The sequence below is a fragment of the Tyto alba genome, unplaced genomic scaffold (assembly GCF_018691265.1).
Source record: "Tyto alba isolate M040663 unplaced genomic scaffold, T.alba_DEE_v4.0 Super-Scaffold_2, whole genome shotgun sequence".
Lineage (NCBI taxonomy): Eukaryota > Metazoa > Chordata > Aves > Strigiformes > Tytonidae > Tyto > Tyto alba.
This window is the reverse complement of record NW_024881282.1, coordinates 23,368,591-23,394,793: the sequence shown is the minus strand read 5'-3', so window position 1 is coordinate 23,394,793 and position 26,203 is coordinate 23,368,591. Positions and strand designations below refer to the sequence as shown.

General features: G+C 46.8%; 1 protein-coding gene across 8 annotated transcripts in view; it reads left to right on the top strand.

Annotated features, from left to right (window-relative positions):
• Window positions 1-650: 650 nt before the first annotated feature.
• Window positions 651-26,203, top strand: part of SLC7A1 (solute carrier family 7 member 1) — a 49,384-nt gene continuing 23,831 nt past the window's right edge. The window contains exons 1-3 of one of the 8 annotated variants that reach the window (XM_032982823.2): window positions 12,575-12,617; window positions 23,349-23,436; window positions 23,713-24,096. In XM_032982823.2, the coding sequence (XP_032838714.1) occupies window positions 23,727-24,096 (370 nt within the window). In that variant the 5' untranslated portion in view covers window positions 12,575-12,617; window positions 23,349-23,436; window positions 23,713-23,726. Of the gene's footprint in view, window positions 758-880; window positions 926-3,337; window positions 3,494-4,033; window positions 4,057-5,177; window positions 5,407-9,469; window positions 9,752-12,574; window positions 12,618-18,214; window positions 18,235-23,348; window positions 23,437-23,712; window positions 24,097-26,203 lie in introns of those variants that run through there. The other 7 variants (XM_042793224.1, XM_042793223.1, XM_032982818.2 and 4 more) reach the window with 7 other exon arrangements.

Here is a 26,203-nt window from a genome sequence, read left to right as displayed (position 1 = left end):
TGGGCAGTTTGCCCCAGTTTTAGGGGCAGCCACGACAATTCTATCACCGCAGTATTTCCTTGTTGCGGGGGGAAAGGGCACGGTGCTTCATGGGAGGCGATGTCAAAACCCGAATCCAGGTCCACCAGTGTCCACCGTTATCGACTGCATCCATTTCATCCCTGGCTCAGCCACGTTCTGCCGAAATTCATCAGCGGCCAGAACAGGGCGAGTGCCACGACCCGATGGATCCAACCCAGGCCCCGGGCTTCTCATTCCCGTAGAGCCTGTGTGTGTGTGTGTAAAAATACCAAACCGGTTTGTATTTTTCTGAACTAATGGTATGCCTGTAACCTGCCTTTGAGGAATAAGCCCCGCGGAGGTGATGCCTGTAACCTGCCTTTGAGGAATAAGCCCCGCGGAGGTGATGCCTGTAACCTGCCTTAGAGGAATAAGCCCCGCGGAGGTGACCCGCATCCCCCGGCCACGCGTGGCCATGCCCACCCACGCGGCCCTCCGGCTCCCTGCTGAAAACCGCCCGTTCCCGAGCCTTCCTCTCCCCTCCCCGCTCGCTGCGGTGCTGCGCTTCCCCCCAGGGGCCGCAGGCCTCCTCCTCCTCCTCCTCCTCCTCCTCCCACTCCCACTCCCACTCCCACTCCCCGCCCCGGCCTTCCCGCCAGCCCGCCGCGGCCGCGCCCGCGGAAGGGCCCCGCCGCGGAGGCCTCGCCCGCCGGTCGCCTCCCCATTCATCGGCGCGGCCGTGCGGACCGCGCTGGAGGTGCCGGGCAGTGGAAGTGGGGAGGCCGTGGAAGTGGGGAGGGAGGGAGGGGGGGGGTGGTGGTGTGTTGGGGTGGGGTGACCGTGGGGGCTGCCGCGGCGCCGCCGCCGCCCCCTCGCCTCCCGCCTGAGCCCGCCGGCGCCGGGCCGCCCCTCGCCGCGGTCGCGGGTGAGTTGCGGGGCGTGGGGATGCCCTGCGGCGGGCTGGTTGGGGTAGCGATGCGTTGCGTTGGGCGGGCGTCCATGTTGCATGATGCAACCGGCCTGGCGCGGAGAGCTCCCGCGGCCGGGGCCGTGTCCCCCTCCCGCCAAAACAGCCGCCCCTCTATTTTCTCCCCGTGGCTTCCTCACCCCCTCGGTCCCCGGCGGGTCCCCCCACTCCCTGAGCGCTGCTGGGAGCCATCCCTTGCCTGTCCCCCACCCCGCCGCGGGTGGGCCGGTGTCCTAGCCCCTCTGCGGTGGGTGGGCTCCCCCAAAATGCCGGGGCCACCCGCCCGACGGGAAGGGCCGTTTCTGGGTGCGGGGATGGGACCTGCCATCATCAGCACCCGGAGCGTGTGTCCCTGCGCCAGCGGCCGTGGGCATTGCCGCCTCCAGCCGCGCTTCCCCTCTTCCAGAGTGAGCAGCAAGCCAGGGCAGAGTTGGGAAATTCATATAAGCGCCTGCATGTTTCCCAACTGACCCGTTTTCTTGCCGATCTTTGCTTTGCAACACGAGAGAGCGTGCTTTGCCAGGAGGTGAAGGCCCAGGTGTCAAGGAGAAACCCTGGGCCGCTTCCCTGACGGTCTTCCCATGTCCAGGATAGCTCCGGAGTGACTGCCGTGCTGTGCTGTGCTTTCTCTTTCAAACTGCAAAAGAGTCTGAGAATTTACTGAAAACACAGTTATCGTTTGCAGCGCTCGAGTCAGCCCCGTACCCGGCGAGTTGCAGCGGTCTGCTGTTCCTGAACCTGTTCCTGTGATGAGGACAGGGACTTGTTTCCATTTTGTTTGTCAGTGTTTTACAGGCAGCTGGCCTGACTAACAGATGGATTTCTTCTTTTTTTTTGCATATGTATGTGTGAATGTTTGTGGCAGACAGGGTGGGGGGGAGGGGAAGGCAAGGGAAACAAACCCACTAGAAAAACCTGGAGAGCGAGGTGGTTTTGCCACCTGTGTGTGGCACATGTAGCCATTTACAACCGTTAGCTCAGCTTAATGGTGGGTGTCCAGCATCAGGTGAACCAGTGGCTGCCTTGCCCCCCTCTGCCCGCTTCTGTGGGCAAAACCTGGTCATGCGTGTGGGTGCCGTGTTGGACCCTCCGCGGTGGGACAGTCTCTGCCTCTTGAGGCTACTCAGTGACACTCATTTGTCTTTGCTGTTCCCAAGTCAGGGGCAAATACAGTGAAGGTTCAGAGAAAAGAGGAAGAAAGTTACCTGTCTGAGCAGCTACTCTGTGGACTTCTATTGCTTTCAGCAGTCAGCCAAAAATGCCTTTTAGACAGAATTTCCATGTAGCGCGGAAGAGTGTAATTGCGCTGGCTGCGTAGCTGCAAATGCTGACCCTGGCACAAAGAAGGAGCAAGCTCATCAATTGCCACAGCCCTCCGAAGTTATTTTATTTTCACATCTTTTGGGTGTATTGTATTTTGAGTGATCTGAGGGGAACAGACCTTGACTGTGCTCCGCAGCATGCGTGCTTTAGATAGTCAAATAAACCCATTTCCTGAGCAAGAGAACCACTGAGTGTTTAGTCCCCAGTTTATACTGGTTTACCAGGATGTGTAAAGTTTTGATCCGTGCTGTTTGTAGGCTTGTGCTTATCGGTGAGGAGATGTGTTCAGAAGGCACTCCTTGTTTTGGGTGGGCTGTAACAGAAACCTGAGGCCAGCTAGGCTTCTAATTCATGCAATTCAGTTGTGAGTGTGGGTGAGACGTGTGATTTCACATATGCCATACGCTCTTGACTCCACGTGGAGAGAGATGTATTTGCTATACAGAAAGAATTAGCTTAGACAAAAGAGGGAACTCTTTCTCTAATCTAACTAGTTATTGGAGCAACCAGCTGAGAGTTGTATTTTTGTTGAAATCTTTGTCACTCCCTCTTGTTGCTGTTGTTGTTTTCCTGTGTAGTTTACTGCCAGATTTCAGGTAGGGTTCATCCCCATATGGTGTTGTGCCTGAGCTCTGTGTCTTTGCTTTAGGTTGCATGACTAAATGAGTCAGGGTTGGTGAGTGCCATTCTCGCCGGCATTGAGTGCAGTTGATGATCTGGTCTGTGCAAAAATGAGGGCAAAAAGGTGTGGTGGTCAGTATTTAGTCTCCGATGGGAAAGAAGATAGAGAAATGGCCCGGGTGAAGGAGGGCAGGGATATTGTTGCAATTACTGCTTCTGCTACCCTTGATCTATCAAATTCCTTGACCTTGAACCACCACAACAGGCTAATGAGACTTCAGTGGCCTTTCAGAAATGTTATTTCCATTTGTATTCTAGCCTTCAGAGAGTAGGAAACAAAATGACGTTAATTCTCTTCTCTTGGCCCGTATCTGTGATGACAAAGCTCAGCCCCATGCAGTGTGGGGAAGGAGGAAGAGAGGGTGGTTTACTTTGGTGGCAGATGTGCCTAGCAGATGCCGGCTTGATCCTGGTGAGGGTTACTGGCTGAGGCACTGTGGTGCCAAAGGGCAGATGGGGATGTGGCAGAGCCCCTTTGCTTCTCTGGAAGGATGAGCTAAGAAGTCCCACCGATTTAACCAGGTATGTGTAGAAACTAGTGGCATTGAACAGCAGAACTGGGAGGCTGGGTGGTATGAAGAGCTAGATCAGCAGTTCTGGGCAGAGTTGGTTGGGGTTAACTTCAGTCAATACTGACCCATACTTAGTAACCCAGGGTGGATCTTCTCTGCTATCTACATCAGTGTGTTTGACAGTATCCTAGGACTTTTATCCATTACCTGCTGTGTCCCCCATCTTTCATTATCCTAGGGCCAAATTCCTTGCAAATCTGTCATGTGCCGAATGGCGTTGAATCTGGCCAGATGTAGTCATCTATATCCAAGGTAGTCAGCCCTGGTTCCCGTTAGAGTCAGCCGGGGAGGGGTGGACATTCCTGAGGTGTGATTCATTTCAGCCCAGCACCTTGAAGCGGATGAGTTGTGACCTGAAAGTTGCTTCCCACTGACTATAAAAGGAGACATTGGGGGATTCGCTTGGATATAAAAGTCTGCAGTATAAATGTCTAAGTTTTTATCTCAATGAACGTGTGAGGGTCTCCGATTCCTCAGTGACTTTGAAAAGACTCGTAACTGTTTGTCCTACAGGTGGGTTTTGGTATTTGAGCATTCCCTCCGTAGTGTTGTTGCTGCAATATCACTGGCTACTTAACCTATAAAAAAAGAAGGCATAGCTGTTGGTCAAACAAGACAGAGAGGCTAACATCTACCCTGTGACTACTCACCAGCTGCAGGGTTCCTGACTGTGGTTCATGGGCAGTTTGGGGGTGTCAGGGATCAGGAGCTAGGACTCCCACCTTCTCGCTGCGGTTTGTAGAAACCTCGGGACCCTGCTAGACCTGGCAGCACTGGCCAGAGACATCTTCCCTTGATGGTGGGTCAGTAGCTGCTGCCCTTGTGAGGATCCCTGACTCTACTGGAGACCACCAAGGTGGTGGGTCATAAATGCTGTGAATGGTATCTGATACAGAAGAGCCTTATTTCAGAGGTTCCAGAACAAGATACTGTGAGTTTTTTGGTTCCGGTTATATTTTGTAGTTCTGTTGTCTCATTTTCTGCATCCTTGTCATTTGTTTGTATCTTTCCTTGTAGATGTTATTTGCTCATTTAATTTTTAAATTATAAGGGTGAGGATTTTACTTAGTATCCTGTTTTTGAGGAGCTGCAGTTAATTACTGCCCTTATTTACTGAGAAAGGTATGCTTTTCTTGAAATTCAGTGGCTATTTGACCATCGTCCACTTCTAAAGGCTCTAAAAAAAAAGTTGAACAATGAACTTTTTATTTAACTAGGGTTTGTCCCTGGTACTGATTCAGGCAGACTTTTAAAATCCCATGTACTGGATCATTTATTTATTTCTGGAACCCGTTCTGTCAAATGAGAAGGTGTTCTCAAAATAAATAGCTGTGTGTGCTGTGACCCATATTATTCCTGGCTGTGTGTGAGCCTCAATGTCTTACATGGCAGTATTTTAATATAGGTGAGAAGAACTTGTAGGGTAGATGCACATCATCCCTGGCTGCAGTTGTGCCTCCTGAGAAGTTTGCCGCTGGCAGCTGCTTGCTGGCACCCCAGGGCAGAGGCAATTGCTGCTTCAGTTTTTTGGCTGATATACTTGAGAGCGCTCTCCTCTGACTTGTTTCAGCTCACGAGAGGCTGGGTAGCACAGGCTGCTTCAGTGGTAGGTATTTGCTAAGTCGAGTTAACAGTGATTGAGTGAATGATCTGAGATGCTGCACAGATAGCTCAGTGCACAGAGCAGGGAGGATGATGATGTCTGGGAGGTAGAAGGCAGTGGTGGTACCAAGCATCTGGGGACATTCACCTCTGCAGCTGGTGCACTTGGAGCCATAAGAACAGCAGTGTCTACACTAACACGGTGCTCCTTGGCGTGTCTGCAGTGGACCACGTCGGTTCAGTGGTTTGATTAAACCAAAGGTGAGTTTGCTTTGGCAGTGGGGTATTTGTGGGGTGTGGTTTAGCGCTGCTTTCCACTGCTCTGAAAGAAATGCCATGCAAAATCACCTTTTAATTTTATGGGTAAGGCATGCTGAGATCAGGGCTTGGGAGAACTTGTTTCCAAAGGATCTGTTTTCCCCAACTGCTTCTGCAGTGGGGTTGGGAGGTGGCGTAACTCTGTGGATAGCAGGGGAACAGAAGGCCCTCCTGTGAAATCTGGAGTCAGCAAGCAAAACAAATTCTGCAAAATAAGAAAGGGGGATGGGGAGGAGGAGAAGTACAAGCTATAAACCATAACAAAATCAGACCACCGGCAATGCTAGTATTAGTTTCATTTGGGAATGCTGATGTGGAAGGTTTATTCAGATGTATATGTGGCAGAAGTAAACTTACTGAGCAAAAAATTACTGTGATTTGGTAGATGAACTGTTTCCTAAAGCTGAAGAAGAGCTTGCCTTTGTTGACTAAAAGATTCTTAAAATAAACTAGTTGGGAAAACTCTGTTGATGAGTTTGTAGAACTAGGTTATTATATTTCATGGACTCTTATACAGCAATTTCAGCTAGTGAAATAAATAATGGGTTGTATCTTTAGAAAATATTCCAGAGGGTGTTCATTTTCTCAGGTAACCAGAATATAGTCTTTCATCCTTAGGTTACTGCTTAAACTCCAGTCAGGGTTGCACAGTGCCTGACAACTGTTTGGTGACCCTTGTGAGATAATTCCTAAGCAAAGGATGCTGCTGCATGCTGCACTATTTGTTTTTTTTTCCTTCCAAAAAGTTCACAAAACAGGATGACCTATAACATATGTGTTGTGAAGACACCTTTTCTTTGTCTCACTTTGCAGTGACAGTCTGTGCCTCAGACTGGCTTGCAATGCTTATAGCTTCCAAAAGCTGAGAGCAGACCATTAAGAAAAATACATTAAAATCAACTCCTCTGCTTTTTTGGCTTTACCTAGAGTGACAGAAGGGGGTTTTTGCAAGTTATTTGCAATAAGAATCGTGTAACTATTAAGAGATTATGACAATGAATGTATAATTGTCACTGTAGAAAAAAAAAAAAAATGCCATGTAGTTGAGGACCTGACTAACTTGTCCAGCACTATTTTAGCAACCCATTGAATAAAGGCATGTGGATGCTGTGTAGAAAGGAATTGCTTAGAACCAGTATTTAAAAGTCTCTTCCAATCGCTGTCTGAACTTGGGTGATAGAGGTTTGAAGGGCAAAGGTGCTGCACTGTTGTTTATCTGCCCGTGCTGACCACAGGTGCATTGGGCAGGACTTCTCTGGCTGCACAATGTGCTGGAAGAAAGGAGCAAAATGTTCTGGCGCCCTGAGCAAGAAGAAAGTGCAACACATAGAAGTCAGCAGCTGAATGACGGATTAGGGTGGAGATGCCACGTTTTGGAGAAGAACAATAGGTGGTTGTTGGGATTTTGGAAATGAGAACTTCTGTGAGATTAGAGTGGGAATTTGGCCTCTAGCATCTTTTCATTTCAGGAAAGGTACCAACACAAGCAATAGAGTGAAAAATATGACAGTTAATCAACTGGAAAAGAGCAGAAGCAAAACATTTATGGTTTGCTCTGAAGGTGCTGGGATTAATGCTCAGGCAGTTCTGAAATCCATAGCTTTGTCCAGAAAACACTCTTTGTTTTGGAGGAACGCAAGTGTTAGGAGGAGTCATTATTCTTGTGAGGGAACTGGACTTCTGAGTTGCTAAAGTCCCGAAGACAGTTCAGAGATTTTTACATTTTTCTGTTGACTGCCTGCAGAAAACCAGGTCAGGCTCCATTGAGGTGCTTTTGCTGGCTCTAGGTTCAGTCCGTTTTCTGTCGTGAGGAGCAGTCTGAGTTCCTGGTGGAATTTTCAGAGATGTCTTCTAGAACCCTGCAGTAGCCAGGGAGGGCAGGCATCTCTGGAGGGTGATTCTTCCCATCTCTCCTCTGAAGGGATAAATTTATACTTAGAGGTACCTGTCTGCCTGATGGTTACAGAGAGGGGTGAGGTGATACCCTAAGCCCAAACTTCTGTTTTGGAGTTGGCTAAAGCTTGTTGAGAGGAATCTTATCCCACATAACCTGGTTGGAATATGGAGAAACACAAGGATATCCTTCAGGGAAAGTTGTATAAGCGATGAAGCCACACTGTTGTGCTTTGGCTGCTCCAGATAAACCACTGCAGATATTAGAGTTCTTCTGAACCTGCTTTTTCCTTTGAAGGAAGTACCTGGAGAGCCACACAGTCTGGTGCAGGGCACCATCAAAAGCACAACAGCAGCTCTTTGCTTTTCATGCTGGTATTCAGACCCTTGGGGGAAAATGCTAATTATAATTTGTTTCGTAGTTATTTTGCTTTAAAATCACCCATATATATATATTTTTTTTTTCCAAGCCCCGGTGCAGTGGAACTAAGGAGAATGTTTACAGCCAGTTCTTTGTTTCCTTCCTGCTGTTGCTTAAAGAGCCTAGCAGCAGCAGAGCCTATTATACTTCAAAGTTTCTTGTTCTAGATAAGTGACACGGGGAGACATGGCAATGTATGTTCTCAGAGAAGTATGTTGAAATGTATAATGCAATATGTCTCAGAGATTGTTGTGTTTAGGTCTCTGCATTACCCCCAGGCCCTGTAAATATAATTAGGAGTGATTTCCTTTGATCACAGAATGATGATGTGGAAAAACATAGTAAGGTTTTTAAAATGTGTTAGCAGACTGAATAGTATTAGTAATTTTTATCTCAATAAAAAGTGCGTACTTAATCCGGACACAATACTTTTGCTGATAGGGACACAAAAATTTTTAAGGATAGCTGTATTGCTTCCCTTGACAGGACTGTGTGCTGGGTGGCTTCACTCATCCCTGTCATTGGGTTCCAGGTGCAGCTTTTGAGGCAGACCAGGCTTCTGCATGAGGGGCAGGAAGGTGCAGAAGGCAATTCTGATAAAATTAGAAATCTGAGTAAGATTTTAGCCTACAAATGGGACAACTGCAAGGCTGATGGGCTTGAGTGACAACTATGTGGCAAATATTATTTTTTTTTTTTTGCTCATGGGAGTTAATCTCTTCTGTAAGTTAACTTGGGCTTCCAAGCAAGCCAGAACAAGCTCCCTTCATGGAGAGATGCGAGTTGAGAGCAAGACTTCAGCAAGTCTTGATTCAGTCCCAGGCAGGAGAGGGAAGCCTTTTGTCATATTTTGAGAAAGGGTCTGAGATAAATATGAAACGGGACATCTTGGACATCTCCTCTCCCCAGCCCTTCCCCATCAGCAGCCTTTCAGCCTTTTGGATTAGATGGAGGCAAACATTTGCACTAGTTGGAGGCAAAACTCCCCTTAAAACAACAGCTTTCCCGTCAGGGAGTAGGGGAGAGCTGAAAGGTGAGCTTGTCACTAAAAAAAGAGCATTTACCCAAAGCAAACAAACTCCACACCCACCTCGCTGTGAAATGTAATTCTGCATCAGTGTTGTACCTCCTTTCTGATAAGATTTATTTAGGTAGAGTATATAAAAACTGGGCTCTGATATCTGTGTGTGAAAACAGGAGTGGCTGGTTACCCAATTGTCAGACCGGTCAGACATCATACTTGTATTATTTACCATGCTCTGTTACCTATTTTAGGTTTAAATGTCTCAAGTGGATGCAGTTTTCAGGGGCATTTTGTTGTAAATCTGTCAGCACTTAGGAGCTGCAAAGTCTTTACAGTGACGGCTTGCGGAATTATTTGCAAAACATTTCTGAGATGGAATCTTTTTCCCTGCAGTCAGACTAGTAATCCCATTTAATATGCCTTTTTTTTTTTTTTTTTCATTAGTTGGGCGCTCCTGTCCTTTTGAATAGAGGATTTTACTAGCTCTGGTGGTGTACGGGACAGAAGAACTGCAGAGCTGGGCACGACTGGGTCAAACGCTGAAACAAAAGCAGGCGTTCTGTGCAGCATGGAGTTTCAGCAGCAATCGGGCAAGCGCGTGGGTGCAGCTGCCATGGAAACTGCTTGCAGTGCTTGCAAAAAAGACCAAAACTCTGCATCGCTGCTATTCCTAAATACCAGTCTGTTTTTAGCCGCCCTCTCAACTCGAGATGGCCGGGACTGTTGCGAAGGGCAGCTGCCTGGCAAGGGGAGGAAGGTGGGAAGATGATGCAATGTGAGCAGCTTGTTGCAAGCCTGGAGCCAGCACAGGTAGCAGCGCTGGCCGGGCTGGGAGAGCCAGGGTGGGCAGTCGTGGCCAGGATGATTTGATCTCAGGCGAGGAGTGTGTGCCCACCGCCCTGACGTGGTGAGGGTCGGCTGAAGGAGCGGTGCCTCCTTGCAGGCAGGAGGTGAGTGTGGTCTCCATCATCTCCGGGCGTGCTGGCTGCACTCTCGGAGAGGGGGCTAGCCCCTGTCTCAAATATAGGGTGGCAGGTGGCTTTTATCACCTTCCTCTCTTTCTCTTTCACACAGCCCTGTGCTTTCCTTCCTCCTCTTCACCTCTTTGCACTGTCCTTGGCTCCTGTTTTGCTGTGGGTGTCTGTCTAGACTACACTGACGTGGATACATCCTGTGGTCCTGGCAGCTGGGCTCCACGGCTGCCCTGCCCAGCCCAATTCCCGTCCCAAAACAACGGTCCCTGGTGAGGCATGTGTCATGGACTGGTGGGGTGGGATTGTTAACCGTCAGGGAGCTGGGACGTTGGCCTTATTCCAGTTACACTGGAAGCGTGGCCACAGCATTGGCGCTCAGCATCTCCCCTCTGCCTTGCTTTGGGCTGCCCGAACTGCCTCAGTTAGGGCTTCCTCCTGCAAGATGCTCTGCTCCTGGTGCTGTTCCCAGGCAGCTGGGGCATCGACAGCCCCTCCGAGCCGCGTGTGTCAGTGGGGTATTTGGTGAAGGGACAACAGTGGTTTGATCGGATGGTAGCATTCAGTCTTTGCTCTTAATGCAGTGTGTGTCAGGGCATTGTCTCATGGGGAAGGGCTTCCCCAAGAACTCTCCCGTGGGAGTTACTTGTCTGCTAGGCGGTTAGAGCCACCCCTGAAACTGCAGACATGCAGTATCCTCTCGGCTGCAGGAGAGTCCGGGGCTGCACACACTAGTCAAGGCAGGATGTGAAGTGCTTGCTTGTGCCTGCAAAGACGAACACGCGGGGCTTGGAAGAAGCTGATCCCTCCCCAGCCCTTGAATTATGGCTGGAATGCAGGAATACTGGGTCTAAAAGCACGTATTTTAGCTCCTTTCACACTAGGCTTCTCTTTGATACGGCATAAATCATACTGACAGAAAGCTTTAGTATTAGGTCTGTAGTTGTGCAAGTGCCCTCAGAAGGTTGTAGTGTATTTTTGAATGCAGCTGGCTTGCTTAATGATAAATTCAGTTTCTTCAGAAAAGGGAAGTTCTTAATTCTTCAGCTATGTTGAGTCACTATCCAGCAGCCACATCAGGGTGCAGGGCTGGCAGGTCTGACTTGGAGGTCTGTGTGGGGCAAGCCCTTGAGAATGGCCTCCAAAGCAGCAGAAAAACTCCTGAATTAATGAAAACATACTCTAATTGCTTTCTAATGACTTAATTTTGATTGCATAAGCCCGAAGGAGTGATATAGGATAATTTGATGTTTCACAGAATCTTAGAATGATTTGATTTGGAAGGGATCTTTGAAGATCATCTAGTCCAACCCCCCCTGCCATGGGCAGGGAAATCTTTCACTAGATCAGGGTGCTGAAAGCCCCGTCCAACCTGACCTTGAACCCTAATTTGCAGACACAGTTACCCGAGGATAACAAAACCTTTCTCAAAAGCCTGGAGTCATCTTGGTGTAAGGCACAGGGATCCCCCTGACTTGGCCACATACAGTTTCTGCTCCCCTTCCTTTCTGAACATGTGCGTGTCCAGTGCGCGCTGAGCTCTACCTTGTGCAAGCAGTTCCTCCAAAGTTCGTTTCCTCTAGAAAATCTTTTCAAACACTTCTACTTCTTGCACAGAAACACCGTTCCTGCTTTCCCAGTAAAGGAAAGGGTTCCTTTGCTTTGGGTCAGTGCCTGTTATGGCACCAGAGGAAGTTTTTAATTGGGACAGCAGCGTGGTGATGAGCCATGCACCAGTGCTGGGAGTGTGCCTGTTTGAGAAACATCTGACCTGCAGGCATGCTGGTCCGTGGGGGTGGCCAAACCCTGGTCCATGGTCCAGCATGTCACTCAGGTAGGATGCCCATGGGCCACTGAGCAGGGGTGGCCAGAGGCTTCTGCTGCCACATGGCCTTGCCTCCAGCTGGAGCTGCTGCTGCTCACCGTGAGCTACCTGCTCCCTGCTGCTCAGGAACATAGCAAAATCCACCGAGTTATACCCACTTTAATCTGCCTTTTGTCCACACCTGAAAATCCCCACTCAGCTGCGCCCTTCCCCACCCGGTGAAACGATGGTGTTCAGGGAAGTCTTCTCCTCCCGTCTGTCTGTCTGTCTCATTGGATGTCTCCCATGTCTGTGCAAGATGGTGTTTGCTGTTCTGCACGTAAGTTGGGGCTTTTAATTTTTTTGTTTGTTTCCCCACTACTGTTTTAATAACAGACCAACTTCTGTCTCTAACTTGCTTCCTTATCTCCTAAGGGACCTTTCCCACCTTCTCCAAGAGCTATTATCCAAGGACCACTACTGGAGCATGCTGAATGACATGACCAGGCATCTTGGCTTTGTCTTCATTTTATCTAGTTTTAAGAAGTCAGTAGCTCAATTATTTAATTTGTTTCTCAGAGCGTATATTTTTTTTCTGCTTGATACCAAGGCTGAGCCCCTGGCAGATTATAGTTAATGTGTTACTTCGAGTAGATTCCTGGCAATCTGTCTCAGGCTTTCATTTGGCAAGTCTAATTATCAGTGGAGATCCCCACAGGTTTTATGACAAATTGAAGGAGTTAAATCAAGCAATTTTCTTGCAAAGTGTAATTGGAAGCCATGCTGAGGAGCTATTTGAGGAGACTGTGCTAGAGCTGGTGGGAGACTATTCAATTAGATGCTTTTTCATCAGAAAATAGTGATTCATGTAATGAGAGGTGTGATGCCCCTTATTGGCTGGGCAAGAAGACATCTCCTTAACTCTTTGATCTTTGAGGTGCTGTGGGTAGCAAATGTGGCACTGCCCTCCTCTTCCTCCTCCTCCAGACATCTGGGTGCTGTTTCAAGCTGCCAGAGGATCCTCACTGGCTGAAATCTGAGGTATGGGCTGAAAGGGCGGAGGGCACCAAAAGCGCCTTTTGCTGGATGGTACTTCTTAGGTGGGAATCCATCCTGGAAACTGTCCCATCCCTCTCCTCTGCTTCAGGTGTGGGCTGTGGTGGCTTGCCACCCGGTCGACTGTAGGCACAGCATTGGGTTCATTTCAGTGACACCATCTGCAGCACGATTCCCCCCGTGGTTATTCTGATAGAGCTACAGGGGTGTGATGCAGTAGCCTGGGGAGAAGAACATCTAGTTTCATGATTTAACCCTGCCGAACACGCTGTCTGGCTGCACCTGAGTCTTCCCTGCTTTGAGGCAGGATGCACTATATCCAGTTTGTGTCTTAACAGGTATTTATCTAACTTGTTCTTTCAACACTTGGGTGGTGAAGACTCTCATCTTGTATCCTGCCCCAGCCTTTCATTGTGCCCCGCAGCTGGGAAGCGATCGTAACATCAAATTCCCCACTGCAAATTTAGCCTAATACGTTATGTGTTTCTGCAGTAGCCAAGGAGGGGAGTTAATGTCTATTCAACCTTTTTGAATAGTTGAGTAGCTTAATGTGTTCCGCTTTTGATCTTAATTACAGCTGAAGCTGTGTGGAGAAGGGTGGGCATTGCTGAACTTCCATTCTGGAAGATTTCGAAGCTTGAATTCTGGGAGGTTGAAGCATTCCCGTTGGGGCTTCAGAGCAGGAACCTCCGTCCTTTATTTTGGTCAATATTCACTACTCATTTCCAAATGAGTTTCATGTATCATCACAAGTAACACAGATGGAGTTTTCTGCAGGTATTGAGACAAAACATTAAAGTTTGCCTGCTTTGAAATTTTGGGGAAGTTGTGACTTCTTGTCTGGACTTGGGGAAGAGGACAGTCTTTGCCATCTCAGAATTTTTACTGGGATGGGAGTGGAATTTCTGACCTTGGTACAGCCAGTAGCTGTAACAGTTGGGAAAGCAGGCGGGTGAGCTGCAGCACCCTGCCATTCTCCCAAGGCAATCCTGGAGCACCAGCACCTTCGTGTCCAGTGGGACTTGGTGTTCCCCTTTCAGTAACTGATTTGCTCTAGGTGGGTGGCATAAGGGATTAGAGGGAGCACCTTACTGCTCCTTTTCCAATGGAAGAAATTCTTCAGGGCTATGAGATGCCCGGAGAAGAGTGGGAGATGCTGCCTTGGAAATATCCCTAATGCTGGAGAGCCTGAGGAACAGAAGCCTGCACCATCCCCAGCTGTCTGTGAGAGCGGACTGGTCCCCCATCTCCCAGGTGCAGTTAAAGCAGCTGTGCTCAACAGAGGAGAGTGATATGGTCCCCTTCTTACAGGCAGTGTGTTTTTAAGCAGGTGATTAAGATTGTGTTTTGTATACACGGCACACCCGTGTGTGTGTGTGCCCTTATCTCTCTTTAGTGTTTAGTTTATATTTAACTGGATGGTTTCCTTCTGTTGAATAGCACATGCCTTGCTAGTGACTGATCTTAGTTTTTAATGACAGAATTGGCAAAGAATATAACATTTAGTATCCACATATATATATAATGATGTAATCTACATTTCTGTAATGTGCATTGAGATATATGCATCCATATGCACACGTGAAAAATAAAATTGTGACAGTCAGGAAGGGAACAATTTAACAGCAGGTGGACAAGCCATTCCTTGCGTGGTTAAAATACTGCAGTAGGACAGCGTCCCTTTACACACTGTGAAACCTTTGCAAAGAATGACAGTTACGTGTGTGGCTTTTGGCTTGGATTCCTTGCCATTACTGCTGCTATGGTGGGATATCTTCCATATTCGCATAATGCTAATGCTTGGTCACGTCTCAGTTTTCATCAGTCTTGTTGCTGGTGGCAAGCATCTGCAAATGGCCATGACCACAACCTCCGAGTCAGTTCTCAGCACTTGTCCCAAGCGTGTCTTCTCTGAACTGCCTGCCTTGTCCAGAACAGCTGATGCAGACACTTGCAGCAGCTTTGGGTGCACAGCCAGGTGCACCTTAGGGTCTGATGCCACGTCCTTCATGTCTGTTTCTAAAAGTCTTGAGGGAGGTGTTCAAACGTCTGTGGAGAAAGTTCAGCATCTGCTGTAGCTGTCTTGTCTCTGCTCCGCCACTTGTTGCAGAGTAAAATAACAAAACATTGGAGATTTTCCAAGGCAAGACATTTTGGAAGGACATATCTGACACAATTCCTGCTTTATACTGTAATGGATCATACCTGGGGTTGATGTGCCTTGGTGACTGTTGACTTTCCTCATTGTGTTTTTCAATGATGTTTCAAAAAGGATTCAGTGGTTCTGATTTTGTCCCTTGCAACATAATCTCTTTGCGTCTGGAGTCTACAGTCAAATCTGATACCTCAAAAATATCTGTAATGCTAATAGCAATAGTAGGAATTGAGGTTTTCCACCTCTTCTTTTTCTGCGTAAGAGTTCTGTGAATGATGCTACCTTGGGGATGGAAGTAGCAAAATCAGCCTTTTGGAGAGGGCTCCCAGATGGGTTTGTTACCTATGTGTTGATCAGAAAATTGGCATCATCGCTACACGCTTGTTCAGGGAGCTGACCCCTGTTTAAACTGAAAGTAGAGGGCCAAACCCATTCCACAATTTTTTGCCAGGCATACCAGCATGGCATAAGCAGCACTTTTGTTCTGCAGACTAGTAGCAGTGATGGTACAGCTGTATGGGGGATACATTGGGTGAAGACCCAATGGATGCTGAAGAAAAATAAGACTATCCACAGGACACTTTGCTGTGAGTGAAGGGTACTGATGGCAGTAGAAGTTTCCATGTGTTTCAAAATGGATATAAATGTATGTAGGACAATGTTGAGTGGGGATTTCTGCTCATGCTTCCTCTGAGGAGGTGCCTGGGAAGTTTATTGGACATACAGCAGGGTTAGGCTTGGGTTTTCTTCTTTCCTTAGTAGAAAACTCCTTGTTCTGCATAATCGGCTTTAATTTTATGCTCTTCTGCAAATTGGAGAAGAAAATTCTCAGGGGCAGCAAGGCCTTGAAATAGATAAGGAGGTTTTTCAGAAGCTGAAACATACTGTAATTGTTTAGGAAAGTGATAGTACTGCTTATGTAAAATGGTGCCCTGTCAGCTTATTTTTACACATGGTGTTTTATGTTTAGCTAGACAGATGTTTGTTATGGTTTACTTTTTGCTGTTAACCAGATGCAAGGTTGCTTATTTTCTTATGGGATTGTTTTGAAGAATGTCCCTTTTTAAAATGTTGTTAATGGGGAAGGAAATCAATCAACCTGATATAATAGGTATGTTAACCATTAGATAAGAGGAGGAAGAATATTTTATTTGAAAATACAATATAGTCAAGGCACAAGAATTTGGACAGGGAACAAAAGTAACAAACATAAAATGGACTGTAAATAAAAGACAAGGACCAGTAGCAGTGGGTGGAATTTGGGCCCTATTGAAGTCGGTGGGAGCTTTGCCATCGACTTCAGTGGGACAGGATTTCACCCAAGGATGTGGCCCCTGCCTCAGGATCCGCCCTGCTAGGTTATCTAGGTGTGTCATTACTTCCCGCCGCCCTCAAAGCCCTCGACTCCTGCTGAAACATGAAGGTGCCCAGAGCCTTGGGGTGAAGCCGTTTCCTACCCAGGGTCTGAGCAGCCAGGGCTTGCAGCTTGGTGTTTCTCATCAGAGAAACTGGAGCTAAAGCAGAGGTGAGAGCTAGGTGTGTGCAGAACAAAGGTAATCTGTGTTCATTCGGATCAAGTTTCCTCAACTTGAAGGTGGGTATGTCCCATCTGGTAACATTTCTGGAATAATTTATATTGGTTTATGTGATTAGGACTGCATTATGCCACAGGAATAGTGACCGTACATTCAAAAAAAGGCTCGTCTTTTCAAGTATGAGTGGGAGTGAGAGGAACCAGCCCAGAACACGTTTCCTCACTTCAAAGGCAAGAATGGCTGTTTCAGAAAGCGAGATCACAGCCAGATCCAACTTCTAAGGAGGGAAAAATCATAGTCTCTGCCAAAATCACCCTTTGATGCAATTGGGAAGATAACAAATGATATCAGAGGAAAGGTTTGGGGCAGAGGTGTAATGGCCCCTGTACTGCATCCTGCTAAACCAAAAGATTGTTCTCCTGAAAAAAATCCCACTTGTCTTTGTTGAAGGTCTCTTTGCCAAGCTACAGTGAATATAATTGAAAGTGAAAGGTTGATTTGGTACCTGCTGTTTCAAAAGCAACAAAAACATGTAAGAGATGCTTAGGAAGGTGATCAGTCATCTGTGAGATGAAGGAGAGTGCTGTGTGTGAGGGATGCAGAGCACAGCTGCAGCATGGGTACCATGCCCCGTGCCCAGGTCCCTGTCTGTTACCCGCAGGTCACAGGAGGTTATTTTATTCACAACAGGGATGCTCAGACTTTCTGATGCATTTTGGTCAGGACAAAGTTGGTATCTTGATCTTGAGATCACCCAGAAGAGCACTGTCTGCTGGCATTAAGCCGAGTGCTGGATGTTAAATGGCCTTAATTTCCAGGACTGTCATAATTAAATAGCCCCTCTTCTAAACAAATTATCCATAAAAAGCAGTTCTGATTTATTCGTGATAGCCGTAGTACAGCTGTGAACACCTGTAGATATGCCTGTGGGAGCTTCAAAATGAAATCATTTTGAAATATTTTTCTTGTGGGATACTCTTGAGAAATATACAAGCTCGAAATAATTCACTAGAATTTCTTTTTTTTTTTTTTTTTTTTTAAATGAATAAATCCTACATTCCCCCCTCCACCCCCAAAAATCTTACTTTGTTCATGCCTGATCCTCCATCCCTGCAATGAGGGGCTGTTTGTCTCCTGGGGATGTTGCCCCTCTTCAGCCCTGTTCGTGCTGAAGAAGTGATTTGTCACGATGTGTGTGGTAAGGGAAGGCACTGGGTACCAGATCTGCCTTCATTTTCAGTGCAGAGATAAAATTCCCCTTGGTTTAGGACCACTGAGTCATGTTCATTTTGCAAGACAGCCGATTTAGTTAAGTTTCAGTTAAATGGCTAGGTGGGAAATAAAAGGTCTACCATTATCGTTAAGTAATACATTTTTGAAGCAGAGGCCTTGAGCCAAATCCTAGAAGAGACTTAGCACCCACAGCTCCTCAGGTGTCAGTGGTGGTAGGAGGAAGAGGGAGAGCAGCTCTCACCTGTGGGGAACCTCGGCCCACCTCCACCTGGGAACGCTTCCTAGACAAAGGTAATGTCAGGCTGCACAGACTGACCACTGCCTTTTGCTTTTGTTCACCACAGAGCACGTGCTCCTCGGTGCTTTGTGCAGCGTGTGGGGACGGTAGGTCACTTACACACTACGAGCAAGCATATCACTAGTGTCATCTAGCTCTTCAGGTTAGCTCCATTCCTCTCACGTGGGCATCGTAGAAACCCACATGTTGATGAGTGAGTGCACATCACAGACCTCTTCCTTCTGCACACTGCGTGGTCCAACCCTGCAAGATAACCCTCCTCCCCTCACCTTGATTTTTCCATGTAAGAAGCATTCAGCACCCCGTAGGATGAAACCCAGGATGCTCAGCAAGGTTGATGTCAACTTGGAGGTGCAAACCCTGAGGAACACAAAATAGCACGTAAGTCACAGGGATTTGGGGAGGCCTGGACTTGTGGCCTCACCTGGGGTGAAATGTCTCAGGAAGATCTCCAAGCTTTTCTGGTGTTCTGCTATGGTTGGGCCTGCCCAGGAGCTCTGTGCAAAGGGCAGGCGAGCCCTGCCCAACCGCACTGCGTCTCTGCAGACCTCCCTGGCTCATTGCTCAGCTTCTCACTGAGCTGGGCTATCTCCCTACCCCCTTTCTATTTCGTGTCTTTATGAATAGCCTCAGCTGGGACTTTCCTGTGTGCTTCTGTATTGCTTCTGACTCCTCTGCTCAGGCCAGTGAATGTCTAAACTTTGCCATAAATATTGACTTAGCAAGAAGTAAACTGTTTTTCACCAGTCCTTTGGCATTTCTTGACATTTCTGTACAACAGAATAAACCTGTGTTTGTCCTGAAATTCAGAGTTTGGTTCTGAGTCAAACTGGTCTTGACTTTCACGCTAGCTTTGGAAAATAAATCCATTGACACATCATCTGTGGGTATCTTGCTCATAGCTGGCTGCAGTTTATGGCAAGGATCTCCTATCTTCTCTAGCGTTTTTCTCTTGGTCCACAGCACTGGGATCCTTCCCATATCCTGGAGCTCCAGACTGAATGTAAACCACCACCACTGCCGGGCAGGGTGATGAGTTAGCCCCATTGCTCTGGTCTTCACAAGGCATCAAGGAGATCTCTGCATCACCCTTGTGGGAGTTAAGCAAAGCCTAGGATGTATGTTGTCCTAGAAAGAAATTAAATTCATAGAGGATGATCCAGTGCAGCACTCTTCATGTCCACTCAAAGTTGAGGACTGCCCTGTCCCTGCTTTGGGGAGGTGGGCAGTTGTCCAGCTGAAAGCAATCGTGGCTGACGCAGGTTTGGGTAAGATTCAAGTGGGAAGGAGACTCTGCGAGCAAGCTGACATGTAAATGCACTTAGGTAAAGATGTCTGTCTTCCTTCTGAAAGATGAAGATAGTTTTCCCTCTCTGCATGTGTTGGGAATTCTCATGGTTCAACAAATGAGATTTTTGTATGATTGGCCTCAAACCTTTCTCCATTTGTCTAAATCCTTGTCTCCTGGGAGCGTGAGAGCTGTTGGTGGATGAGACATTTCCTGGCACGGTGGGACTTGTAAATCCTCAGCCTTGTTCCTGCAATTGTAATTACTTTCTTGCAGTAGGGGTGTTAGCATAAGGCCAAGAGAAAGGGATTTAAACCAGGGCTTATGACTAGTGTCTTGGAGAAGTGAAGAGGATTTTTGATTTTGTAGTTGATGCTGTGGTGACAAAATTGAAGCATGGGATTTAATGTCTGACTCAGTTAATTAAGTTTCTTAGTGTGTATTTTCCCACCTTTTACACTGGGTTTTAGCCGGAGCTGATGAAGTACCAGTGTCACTTGACCATACCGTAAATTGCATTTAGTAATATTTTTGCCCACACATTATTCTCGGCATACTATTGGTGTTAGTGTGCAATGTATACTGCTCTTCCATTATTGGTATATGAGGCACTATTTATTGGAAAGTGAATGCCTCAGTTCAGCATCCCACCTAAATAAAAGAACCTTTCTCCTTTTCCATAATTAACAAAGAAATATTTTAAAGTTCTGCTGCTGAAGCCGGGCTTAATGGTGCAATGTGAATGTCAGGCTGGAGCTTTTTGGAGCTACAGGACGCAGTCCGAGATGGAAGATGACGTTCATCCTTGTAGGCTGTGCCCACATGTGCAAGTAATGCAGCCCATAGATTTGCAGAGCAAAGCGGTTGCTGCTGAGAATCTGATGTCTACACAACACATCTTACAGGAGGGGTTATCCTGAAGTAGCTGTTCCTGCAAGCTGAGGAGGACCCATCAGGTGTTGGGATGCGTTACGTATGCCCCTGCAGTGTCCTCAGGTTTAGCTTCATCCCAGTAGTGTCAGGTTTGTGCACTCCGTGAGCTCTGCAGTGTGAACCAAAGTGTGGTAAATGAGGCACCGGGGTCATTCACTTTTAAAGTACTCGTAGTAGGCTCAGAACAGAAATGCTGATGGTCATTAAATAGTTGAATGCAGGTCTTAGAGTGGTGATTTTGGTGCCTGGAGCCAAATCTGTTTCTAAACACGTGGTAGGTTGTTGTCAATGTCAGCTCTGTTACTCTGGCTTACGTTACGTGTCGTCTTTGGTTGAAGTGTGGCTCTGTAGGGGTGTTCAGAGCTTCTTGGTGCCTGTCACAAGCATTGGACTTCCTCCACCGGAGGCCCGTTCAAGATGAAAAACATTCCTTGTTACAGCTTCCCCAACACTGCTTTATTTTAGTATGTATTTTTCTGTGTATATGAATTATGGATATGAGTAATCCAGTAGGTCCAACGGAAACATCCTAGCTGTAGAGAGCATCATATTATCCAACTGCCAAGTTCTGAATGAGGATGATGGTGCTGGGATCGAGGTGGGTTGAGGAGAATGGCTACAGCCAGGGGGAGAAACACTCAGGGGAAGAGGGTCAGGGACAGGTAATCAGAAAGAACCAGAGCATAATAGAAATGGTGAATCAGCAGAGTGAAACCTCTGTCAGAGTAGGAGGTGGTGCCCATTGACTGGAGAAGAGTGAAGAAATAAGTGAGTTTACTGATAAGAGACTGGCAGATTAACCTGACAGTTTTATTTGATAAGAGGCACAGGGAAGGTGGGGGAGTATGTTTGGGTTTTTTTGTTTTTTTTTTTATTTTGAAGGTGTTATGACCTGGACTGGGAGTCGTAAAGGTTCTGTGATCCCCTCGGGTTAAATTAAGGTGAAACTACACCAAATGACCAGTTAAAATGTTTTACTTGCAGTAGAAAAAACTTAAACTTGGAAAAGGATGGCAAGCAATAGGGACTCTTATTGATAAATCTAGAAAAAAGAAAAGAAAACAAAGGAAAGAGAAGAGTCCGGTCACTACCCCTTGTTCCGGGGTTGTCTCAGGTCCAGAAATCTTGAGTGGTGGATGTACACATAGTAAAGTTTTCTGTCACCTTCTAAGTTCATCTTTATCAGCTGATTAGCATAGTAGACAAAGAGAGGCAGGTATTCTACAAACTCATTTCCATGAGAGGTGAGGAAAAGGTGGAGCGTGGCTTCTGCATATGCACTGAGGGGGAGTGGGGTCCACCAACCCCCTTGACAATCACATTGGTGGTCATGTTCGCTCCCCCGGCCTTTTTCCTCAATTTTTGTTTAGGTCATTCTGGTGCTGGTTATTTATCTGTCTTATCTATCCTTTAACCTGAACATATGGTCTCAGTCCACATTTCCCTCCTTTGAGGCTCATCCAAGGAGTTTGGCAATACAGCCGCAACAGTGTGAAGCAGTGCACCCTTCGATACACTCCATGCTTCCTGGGGCAGCGTTCCTTAGACTAATCACAAAGGCCTTGTCAAAGTTTTCTGTGTCAATGAATGTTTGAGGCATTAATTCCTTCGGTTCCTTACATAAGGTTAAAGGGAAGAATGAGATCTCTCCTCGATCTTGACTTAAGTAAAGCTTTTGGTGTGCTACACAGGAAGTTGCTTAAGAAGATGAGGACTCGTAGGAAACTGGCACAGTCCAAAAGGGACTTTTTAGTGAGAGGTCAGGGACTGGGAGAGGAAAATAGACACTGGTAGAGGAGATACCCACTGGAGTTCCTAGTGGTTGCTCTTGGGATGCTCTTCTTTCTTCTTCTGATTGTTTCTCTTGATGAAAGACATAGAACGGTGCTAATAGGATATGCTGCTGCTCAGAGGGCGGTTCAGAGGTGAACAGTTGCAGACAGGGCAAGGGACTGCCCATGTCTTTGGGGCTTGGATCTCTTACCTTTGCAAAATGAAGGCTGAGACTGTTGACTGATCTCTAAAGGTATACTGGGGTAACCACCTGAGTGGAGAAGAGCCGTTCTTGGTGCAAGAGCATGTGGGTAAATGCTGCCTACTAAAGCATTGTGGCTGGAGAGCAGAGGAGTGTTGGTGGAGCTTTCCATCAGTGGAGATGAGGCACCTAGATATTTTTCAGGGAAGACCTGAAGTTACACCATGGTTGTCTGTGACAACTGGGGCTAGACTTGACAGTATAAAAAGCAAGAAGTTCCCTCTAATGCTGTGCTCATGGATTCAGGTATTGATTGCAGCGAGGAGCTCTAGCCACTTTCTAAAAGCAAGGGCAATTCTGAAGCAACGTACTTAATTTTTTTCAGAAAGAGGAAGACAAAACTTCCATGCCCAGACTGTTCCTGGGTCCATGGATGTCCCTGAGGAGCTGATCCCACTGCTGACCATGCTGGTTTGACTGATTGTAGCTTTTAATGAGTTCTGTTACTGTAGATGTTAGGTGGATGCCTGCACAGATAGTCGAATTTGTAGGCTTGATGAGTTGCATAGCAAAATCTTCCCGTGATGTAGCACTGCAAGAAATGTGTCTCTCATGGGAAGAGAAACCCCAGAAGGATTTCCTAAGGGATCCCTTCACAGAGAGGGGTTTGCTTGCCCCTGCTGCTAATTTCATCGTAAAGTCCCAAGCAGGGGAGCTGCACCTGAGCTGCTGGCTGAAGCTGCTGCACGCCGCTGTTTGGCTGTGCCAGCAGGTCCATTTTGCTGAAATGAAACCACTGCTGGAAACCCTGCCCCATAGCGTAATTAAACAACCCCATCCTGCAGCGGTTCTCTACTGGGTGGGACACGGGACTTCAGGGAGCCCCACTGTGCTTTCACTTCTGTCCTTGCAAATACAAAATAGCTAGAGCCTTTGCCTCAGTGTAACCAAGTTAAATAAAATTAGATTCTGTGTATCCTCTTCCTTAAATTATATCTGTTTTGGCCTGCACAGATACAGGCAACAGCAGCCTGTGCTGCTGCCTGGGGCTGGAGCTTCGAGAGAGGGAATGTCGCAGTGGGTCTGTTTGACTGCAGATGGTGTCACTGACTGCAGCTTGTGCTGTGCTCTAGGGACAGTAGCACGTGTGGTGCCTTATTCTGGGAGGTAATGCTCACTTCTTTACCCCAAGACTTAAAATATATAAATATATATATATATATATATATATATGTACTTCTCTTTCTCTATATATATATCTGTCTTTTGTTTTGTTTTGTTTTGTTTTTTAATTTATAGCCCAGGAAAACCACTGTGAAATCTGAAAGACAAGCTTTGTGGATTTGGCTCGCCCACTTGCCTGTGGACTGGGTGGTTGTGGAGCCAGGTGGGAGCTGGGGTGGAGTGACATGTCTCTCCTGGGATCTCACAGGCTTTGCAGCATGACTGGGAGCAGGAAGCAGAAAATGCTTTGGTTTTGTCTGTTTTTATTCCCTGTGCTAAGCCTAGGTAAAATGCCAAAGGCATTTTGCCGTGTAGAAAGGTGGAAAGTGGGAAGATTTGTTTGTTGAAATGTAACAGGGCTGTAGCAGTGTACCTGTGCAGTGATGCTGTTTCAGGGGTTATCCTGGTTCAAGTAACGATGGCAGCATCTTTCTTGCAGGCCCAAACACAAAAATGGAGTGTCAGAAAATTATCAATTTTGGAAACCAGCTTCTTCGCCGGAAAAACGTGGACTGCACTCGAGAAGACAGTCGGCTCTTGCGATGCCTCAACACGTTTGACTTAGTGGCTCTTGGTGTAGGCAGCACTTTGGGTGCCGGTGTCTATGTACTGGCTGGAGCTGTGGCCCGGGAAAACGCGGGACCTGCCATCGTTATCTCCTTCTTAATTGCTGCCTTGGCTTCAGTGCTGGCTGGACTCTGCTATGGAGAATTCGGTGCTCGAGTTCCTAAGACGGGATCAGCTTATCTCTACAGCTACGTGACCGTGGGCGAGCTGTGGGCCTTCATCACAGGGTGGAATTTAATCCTCTCCTATGTTATTGGTAAGTATAGTAGGTGTGCTGCAAGGCCCTAGCTTTAGTCCAGTGTGGCAGCCTAGTTTGTAACATAATCCTTGTCTGGGTGCCTGCACTACTGTTACAAAATAGATGCTGCACTCTTGCACTCACGGGGGATTTCAGGACTTGTCTGCGGGGTGTGTTGCTGGTGACTCCTGTCAGTTGGCGAGGTGAGTGGTGAGCCGTGGGCTGAGGATTTGTCCTGAAGCTGGATTATTGCTGCTGCGACTTCTACAGAATCTCCGTGTCATCCCTTTGGCATCCCCTGGCTGCTGCATGCTTGCCGGGGAGCAAAAGTGTGTATCCTCTGCCAAGAAAGAAGCTGCTGATGGAAGGATGCTTTTCCAGAGCAGCATCTGTACTCCTGGCTGATCAAGGATTAAATCCTGGTCCCTTTGAAACCTGTTTAAAGTATCCGAAGATCAGAGTTTTGTCTTGTGAATTGCTGCAGGATTAAGTTTAGGATGACCTGCAGGTGCACAGTCTCTGAAATGTCCAAACCAAATCCTTTCTAAGACCTTGACTCCTACTAGGAGAGGTCTTGGCTCAAGCTCAGAGCATGCAGTTTACAACTCAGCTGATATATTAAAACTAAATCACACTTTGCTAATTTAGGATTCGTGTCTTTTCAAGCACATTATGGGCACGCTCTTGTCAACATGCCTGTAATTAAGGCTGCAACCAGCTTACCAGTTGAGAATGAAGACTTAGTTGTTAAAATAAAAAACGATGTTGTGATAAATTATGAAAGGGAGGGCTTTTGTTTTTTTTTTTTTGTTTTAAATGCATTTTTGGGGATGTGTGTTACCTTGGAGGTTAGTTCCCATGGTGCTGAGGAGGGTAAGATCACATCAAGAACGATATAGTGACTTATCAGTTGCTTGTCTGAGATCGTGCTGGCTCTGCTCTGTGTGCTACCTAAAACCTTTTCCTCTTCCTTCTTTTTTTTTTTTTTTTTTTTCTTCTTTTTAATAAGAAACAAGAAGATGAAAAGCCAGAGTCAATTAAGCTCATCTCCTTAGGAAATCTGAGTCCTGCAGTTCTTTTATGAATCAGGTTCATTGCAAGGAGGGGATAAAAATACTTTTTTAAAAAAGTAAGCATATAATTTCCTCTAGACTTCTAAAATGGACTCTGCTTAGGCTACATGTATTAAAATTGTACAGATTTCTTAGTGATTTCTATTCTGTTCCAGAAAGGTAATGATAAATCCTCTCCTTCATGCTCCTCATCTAGTTAGCTACGTGGTCCTTCCCACCATGATACTGGACTACCAAAATGACTGACATAGCCATGGATGCTGTCCCAAAACCTGATTCCACAAATGCACGATGAAGAGATTTACATACTGATCATTACACTCCCAGGATCTGGGTTGAGGCTGGCATTTCTGAGATTATTTTTTTTGTCCTCTCATAATGGCTTCTGAACCACTGCCTCAGTTTTTATTTCAGAGTTGGGTCTCAGTGTATTATCACAGTGCAGAAAATTCAATTAAAAAAAAAGTAGATATTATCCATGAATGTGTTCAAATACAACTTTGTTACTTTTAATTCAGCCCTGTGACAAAAACGCATGTTTGCATTTGGCTTCCTCATAATTTGGGAGGAAGGGTGACTAAGCAGAAACAACAACGGAGGGAGGATGTGATCTATAGCAGGTCTCTTTTCTTTATCTTACCCAGCTTTTCTACCTGTGCTAATTGCCCCTCTTGTGATCAAGGACAATACCCAGCAGCTTCGGGGGTGTGGAGGAGAAAAATATGTTGGCAAGCACATGCTGCAGTTCAGAGCCAGGGGTTGAGAGGGGCAGAAAGCCATTTTTTTTCGCCGTTGTGTTGCAGAAAATGCCAAGCAGCGCCACTGAAACCAGGCAGGGAGGTGGGAGGTTGTATCTGTAGGAGGCTCTGGCAACTTAGTGTTTTAATGCTGAGGTTCTTGGACATCTGTTCAGAAAGTATTGTGAGGGTGGAAAAAGAAATCCTGGGGTCCCAGGATGGGTGGCCAATAGCTTGTAATTAATTGAAGTGACTTGACTTGGGGGAAAGACTGGTTTGGGGTCTTGGAGGTGGGCGATGAGCAAAAATGGGCAT